The 7,108-nt window shown below is 46.8% G+C and overlaps 1 protein-coding gene across 5 annotated transcripts in view; it reads left to right on the plus strand.

Moving 5' to 3' along the window:
* Positions 1–7,108, plus strand: part of LOC109534032 (calcium release-activated calcium channel protein 1) — a 14,041-nt gene that overhangs the window by 1,691 nt on the left and 5,242 nt on the right. For 4 of the 5 annotated variants that reach the window (XM_048663103.1, XM_019899579.2, XM_048663105.1 and 1 more), the window contains one exon: positions 2,478–4,110. In XM_048663103.1, the coding sequence (XP_048519060.1) occupies positions 2,478–3,122 (645 nt within the window). In that variant the 3' untranslated portion in view covers positions 3,123–4,110. Of the gene's footprint in view, positions 1–2,477; positions 4,111–6,174; positions 6,443–6,501; positions 6,555–6,606; positions 6,771–6,823; positions 7,041–7,108 lie in introns of those variants that run through there. The other variant, XM_048663106.1, reaches the window with a different exon arrangement.

Below are 7,108 nucleotides of genomic sequence, written 5' to 3' on the forward strand. Positions count from 1 at the left end.
TTTCAACTTCCGGAAGTTTTCGTCCAACTGCCACGTCTGAAAGAGTTTTGAAAATTTGCAATGACGGACCGCGGGAGAAGCGTCGATTGTGCACTTGAGCGTTCAACTGCTCACAATTTCCAAGCGACTTCGACTGAAACTTTCAAATTTTGCCATTGTGAAGTGGAAACTTTACTTTCAACTTCCGGAAACTTCCGTCCAGCTTCAAAGGCAGGAGGAATTTTGAAAAAATTTCAATTTCCAAAACTGGGAGAAGTAGCAATGGTGGATTTTAGCGTTCAAGTGCGCACAACTCCCAAACCGTTTGAGCCAGAATGGGCAAAATTCGCCTTTGTGTAGTGGAAACTTCACTTTCAACTTCCGGAAGTTTTCGTCCAACTGCCACGTCGGAAACAGTTTTGAAAATTTGCAATGTCGGACCGCGGGAGAATCGTCGATTGTGCACTTGAGGGTTCAACTGCTCACAACTTCCAAGCGACTTCGACTGAAACTTTCACATTTTGCCTTTGTGTAGTGGAAACTTTACTTTCAACTTCCTGAAACTTCCGTCCAGCTTCAAAGGCAGGAGAAGTTTTGAAAAAATTGTAACTTCCAAAACTGGGAGAAGTGGCAATGGTGCATTTTAGCGTTCAAGTGCGCACAACTCTCAAACCGCTTGAGCCAGAATGGTCAAAATTCGCCTTTGTGTAGTGGAAACTTTACTTTCAACTTCAGGAAGTTTTCGTCCAACTGCCACGTCTGAAAGAGTTTTGAAAATTTGCAATGTCGGACCGCGGGCGAAGCGTCGATTGTGCACTTGAGCATTCAACTGCTCACAACTTCCAAGCGACTTCGACTGAAACTTTTAAATTTTGCCATTGTGAAGTGGAAACTTTACTTTCAACTTCCTGAAACTTCCGTCCAGCTTCAAAGGCAGGAGGAGTTTTGAAAAAATTGTAACTTCCATAACTGGGAGAAGCGGCAATGGTGGATTTTAGCGTTCAAGTGCGCACAACTCCCAAACCGCTCGAGCCAGAATGGTCAAAATTTGCCTTTGTGTAGTGGAAACTTCACTTTCAGCTTCCGGAAGTTTTCGTCCAACTGCCACGTCTGAAAGAGTTTTAAAAATTTGCAATGTCGGACCGCGGGAGAAACGTCGATTGTGCACTTGAGCGTTCAACTGCTCACAACTTCCAAGCGACTTCGACTGAAACTTTTAAATTTGGCCATTGTGAAGTGGAAACTTTACTTTCAACTTCCGGAAACTTCCGTCTAGCTTCAAGGCAGGAGGAGTTTTGAAAAATTGCAATTTCCAAAACTGGGAGAAGTGGCAATGGTGCATTTTAGCGTTCAAGCGCGCACAACTCCCAAACCGCTTGATCCAGAATTGTCAGAATTGGCCTTTGTTTAGTGGAAACTTCACTTTCAACTTCCGGAAATTTTCGTCCAACTGCCACGTCTGAAAGAGCTTTGAAAATTTGCAATGTCGGACCGCGGGAGAAGCGTCGATTGTGCACTTGAGCGTTCAACTGCTCACAATTTCCAAGCGACTTTGACTGAAACTTTCAAATTTTGCCATTGTGAAGTGGAAACTTTACTTTCAACTTCCGGAAACTTCCATCCAGCTTCAAAGGCAGGAGGAGTTTTGAAAAAATTGTAACTTCCAAAACTGGGAGAAGTGGCAATGGTGCATTTTAGCGTTCAAGTGCGCACAACTCCCAAACTGCTTGAGCCAGAATGGTCAAAAATCGCCTTTGTGTAGTGGAAACTTCAGTTTCAACTTCCGGAAGTTTTCGTCCAACTGCCACGTCTGAAAGAGTTTTGAAAATTTGCAATGWCGGACCGCGGGAGAAGCGTCGATTGTGCACTTGAGCGTTCAACTGCTCACAATTTCCAAGCGACTTTGACTGAAACTTTCAATTATATTTTTTCAATATTTTAATTTCAATATTTTAATTAATTTTTTTTAAATTCTTTCAACATTAGAAATCTAAAACTGATTTTTGGTTGACATTTTAAATCGGAAATAGTTTATTTTATCGATGTCTTAAATAACTCGTTAAATATATGATAAGGTCTTTCTCGTTTTCTCTCGCTTTCTTTCTCTAATGACGCCTCAAATCAGCTGAAATCTGGCAACAATGTATTCCAAGGGGGCTACAATTAGGGCCAAACTAACCTTCTTTGTCTAGAGCTGTCAAATGTTGACATTGCAAAGAGGAAACGTCATCTGTATCTTCCGGACAGTTGCGTCTAGAATCAAGGTGGGAGGGTTTTGACAAAGTTGGCATGTTAGACACTGACTGAAACTGTGAAACTTTGCCGTTGGGTAGTGAAAACTTCAGTCAACTGCCGGGAACTTTAATTCGCGCGAGAGAAGCTGGCAACTTCCAAACCGCTCGAGCTGGACCTGAAACGGCATTTCGCCCCGATCAAGTGGAAACAGCCCCAAAACGCCCCCCGATCATGTTGCGGCTAAAGTCCCGGCAATGTTGCAGCGCAAACACATGCCAATGTCCGAGGAAATGTTCCACACGCCGCGCTACCTCTCCTGGAGGAAGATGCACCTGTCGCGAGCGAAGCTGAAGGCGTCGAGCAAGACGTCGGCCCTACTTTCCGGGTTCGCCATGGTGGCGATGGTGGAGCTGCAGCTGAACAACGAGTCCGCCATCCCGTCGCCCATTCTGGTGATTTTCGCCGTGATCACCACACTGCTGGTGGCCGTGCACATGCTGGCCCTGATGATCAGCACCTGCATCCTGCCCAACATCGAAACGGTGTGCAGCCTGGACTCGATCAGCTTGGTGGACGAATCGCCCCACGAGCGCCTCCACTGGTACATCGAGATCGCGTGGGCGTTTTCCACGCTGCTCGGCCTGCTGCTGTTTCTCGCCGAGATCGCGATCATCTGCTGGCTGAAGTTCTACAATGTGAACACCACGGCCGCCTGGTCAGCGACGGTCGTTTTGGTGCCGATTCTGTTCGTGTTCCTGGCGTTCGCCATCCATTTCTATCGGTCGCTGGTCGCGCACAAGTACGAGATCAGCATGAAGGAGCTGAAGCGGATGAACGATCAGATTGGGGACGTCACCGGGAACAAGCTCTTTTCGGATGAGCCGCCCCATCATGTGCAGGTGGTTTAACTGGCCCGCCAGCGGCGGGTCTCCTTCTATCATTGGCTGTGGTTCGCATACTTTTTAGACCGTCTACTGTCCGTTTCTCGGGGGGTTTTGGCCGGAAAAGCGGGGTATCTGCGCGACGRGTGCCGATTTGCTCATTTGGGCGCCGCCATTCGCTTGCTGAGTCAATTTCAGCTGAAAATGAGTACCATGTCGATGGGGTGCAAAGSYGAAAGGAGTTTTCAAAAAWAGGCAACTTCCGGCGCTRGCGGAAGTTTCGATTGGGCGCGTCAGCGTGCGATTTCGCGCAGYTKCCAAACCGGTTTGGACGGAACTGTCAAAATTTGCCACTGTGCAGTGGAAACTTCACTTTCAACTTCCGGAAGTTTTCRTCCAACTCCCRCGTTGGAAAGAGTCGAGAAATTGCAATGTCGGACAGTGGGAGAAGTGWYGATTGCGCATTTGAGCGTTCAAGTGCGCACAACTCCCAAACCGCTCTGGCCAGAATTGTCAAAATTTGCCTTTGTATGGTGSAAACTTCACTKTCAACTTCCGGAAGTTTTCGTCCAACTCCCACGTTGGAAMGAGTTTTGAAAATTGCGATGTCGGACAGTGRGAGAAGTGYCGATTKTGCACTTGAGCGTTCAATTGCGYACAACTCCTAAGCCGCTTGGGCCAGAATTGTCAAAATTTGCCTTTGTMTAGTGGAAGTTTCACCTCCAACATYCGGAAGTTTTMGTCCAACTCCCRCGTCGGAGAGTTTTGAAAATTATCAATGTCGGACCGCGGGACATGCCTCGATTGTGCACTTGAGCGTTCAATTGCGCACAACTCCTAAGCCGCTTGGGCCAGAATTGTCAATATTTGCCTTTGTATAGAGAAAGTTTCACCTCCAACATCCGGAAGTTTTAGTCCAACTCCCACGTCGGAGAGTTTTGAAAATTATCAATGTCRGACCGCGGGAGAWRCGTCGATTGTGCACTTGAGCGTTCAAYTGCKCACAACTCCTAAGCCGCTTKGGCCAGARTTGTCAAAATTTGCSTTTSTATGGTGGAARYTTCACTTYCAAYTTYCGGAAGTTTTMGTCCAACTSCCAYGTCKGAAAGAGTTTTSAAAATTTTCMATGTCGGACCGCGGGAGAAGCGYCGATTGTGTACTTGACCGTTCAACTGCTCACAACTTCCAAGCGACTTCGACTGGAACTTTTAAATTTTACCATTGTGAAGTGAAAASTTCACTTTCAACTTCCGGTAACTCTCATACAGCTTCAAATGCAGGAAGAGTTTTGAAAAAAGTGCAACTCCCGAAACTGGGAAAAGTGACTATTGCGCATTTTAGCGTTTAAGTGCGCACAACTTCCAAACCGCTTGAGCCAGAATTATCAGAATTCGCCTTTGTGTAGTGGAAACTTCACTTTCAACTTCCGGGAATTTTCTTCCAACTGCCACGTCTGCAAGAGTTTTGAAAATTTTTAATGTCGGACCGCGGGAGAAGCGCCGATTGTGTACTTGACCGTTCAACTGCTCACAACTTCCAAGCGACTTTGACTGGAACTTTTAAATTTTACCATTGTGAAGTGGAAACTTCACTTTCAACTTCCGGTAACTCCCATCCAGCTTCAAAGGCAGGAAGAGTTTTGAAAAAAGTGCAACTCCCGAAACTGGGAGAAGTGACTATTGCGCATTTTAGCGTTTAAGTGCGCACAACTCCCAAACCGCTTTGGCCAGAATTGTCAAAATTTGCTTTTGTGTAGTGAAAACTTCACTTTGAACTTCCGGAAATATTCTTCCAACTGCCACGTCTGAACGAGTTTTGAAAATTTTCAATGTCGGACCGCGGGAGAAGTGCCGATTGTGTACTTGACCGTTCAACTGCTCACAACTTCCAAGCGTCTTCGACTGGAACTTTTAAATTTTACCATTGTGAAGTGAAAACTTCACTTTCAACTTCCGGTAACTCCCATCCAGCTTCAAATGCAGGAAGAGTTTTGAAAAAAGTGCAACTCCCGAAACTGGGAGAAGTGACGATTGCGCATTTGCGCGAAAACTTCACTTTGAACTTCCGGAAATATTCTTCCAACTGCCACGTCTGCAAGAGTTTTGAAAATTTTCAATGTCGGACCGCGGGAGAAGCGCCGATTGTGTACTTGACCGTTCAACTGCCCACAACTTCCAAGCGACTTTGACTGGAACTTTTAAATTTTACCATTGTGAAGTGGAAACTTCACTTTCAACTTCCGGTAACTCCCATCTAGCTTCAAAGGCAGGAAGAGTTTTGAAAAAAGTGCAACTCCCGAAACTGGGAGAACTGACGATTGCGCATTTTAGCGTTCAAGTGCGCACAACTCCCAAACCGCTTTGGCCAGAATTGTCAAAATTTGCTTTTGTGTAGTGGAAACTTCACTTTGAACTTCCGGAAGTTTTCGTCCATTTTCCAAGGCGAAAGGGGTTTTAAAAAATTAATACCGGGCAGTGAGAAAAGCGCCAATTGTCCACTTGAGCGTTCAACTGCTCGCAACTTTCGTGTGACTTCGGCTAAAACTTTCTAATTTTGCGGTTATGTAGGGGGAACTTCACTTTCAACTTCCGGAGTTCTTTCCGGCCCTATCGACTTTGTACTCGTTTTCAGCTGAAATTCACTCAGAAACCCGAATCTGCGGTGGGAATTTTGATTCGTTCGCCGGTTTTTGATAAACTTGAAACTTTACTTTTGGTTAAAATTTTTCCAAACTCCGCGACATTTTGCACTAGTTTTGCGCGGAAAAACGTTAAAATTGACCCCCAAAACCCCCCGAAACTCCCCTACTCAGTTGCTCCAGATCTGAACCGTAGAGTTAGTTTTTTTATATGTTAGTTTTAAATATTTCCCCCAATGTTTTTATATCGAGTTTACATACTTGTGCGAAACCGGGCATTTGTGGCGTACTTAGTCAATTATCCGGTAGGGTTTTAAGTACTTTTAGGCTGTCGCTGTACTCGCCCTGTCCGCCAAGTCACTTAATATATTTTAATTACAAATTGTGCGGTTTTTCTATTCCCGAAAATTAATTAATACAAGGAAATTCTCGACGATTTAGGGCCTCTAGGCAGCGTTGTCGCCGTGTGCAGTGCGCAGCACCTTCAGCTGTCAACCGATCAGCGGCCGCCTTCACAGAGTAACCTCTGCGATCTGTCGCCGCCATATTGTTTTGTGTTTTGGCCGATGAGGAAAACAAGCCGACGAATTTGCCAAATAAGCCCCCAAAATAGGGTTCCGGATTGCGGGCAGTGCCCTTGAAGCAGGCCACAGGCCCTTGAAAATGAAGCAGCCCAAAACGGGGGACACTGTGCGGCCCTTCAAGCTAGGTAGGTAACCTTATTGTTTCGGCCCCCCTAATGGTCGGCTAATGCGCCCCCTGTTTCAGCCCATCAGATTCTGAGCCTCACCGGGATCAGTTTCGAGCGGAAGAGCATTATAGTGAGTGGGTTTTTGCCGTTAGTGGCAGGTGATGGAAGTGAGCGTGTTTTAGGGGTTTGCGGAGCTGACGGTCGTCCCGATCCGGGACACGCTGCGTGTGATCAAAATCAACGCCAAACAGTGCCGGGTCTACAAGGTGCTGCTGAATGACCAGTACGAGGCGCATTTCCAGTACTTTGACCCCTTTCTGGATGTGTGCCAGAGCGACAATGACACGTGAGTTTTGCGGGCAGGGGCGCAGGGCTGGAATGGATGTTTGGCGCTTTTAGGCGCAGCCTCGAGCAGTTCTCGCAGTATCATCTGACTGCGGCCCTCAAGACCGACCCGGACAGCAGCGCGGGCGAATTAGTGATCACCATTCCGCCCGAGGCTGTGCATCTGGTGGCCGAGGGCACGGCGCTGCGCGTCGGCATCGAGTTCTCGCTGGAGCAGCCCCAGGGGGGCATCCACTTTGTGGTGCCCCAAAAGGAGGGCACCTATGCCGAGGTGAGTCATCACGATTTTTTCGGTTTTTATTAAATCTATTGGTAAATCCGCTTAGTTAGCTGTTTTAA

Source organism: Dendroctonus ponderosae, unplaced genomic scaffold (genome assembly GCF_020466585.1).
Source record: "Dendroctonus ponderosae isolate FM_Combo_2020 unplaced genomic scaffold, Dpon_F_20191213v2 Dpon_F_20191213_12, whole genome shotgun sequence".
NCBI lineage: Eukaryota > Metazoa > Arthropoda > Insecta > Coleoptera > Curculionidae > Dendroctonus > Dendroctonus ponderosae.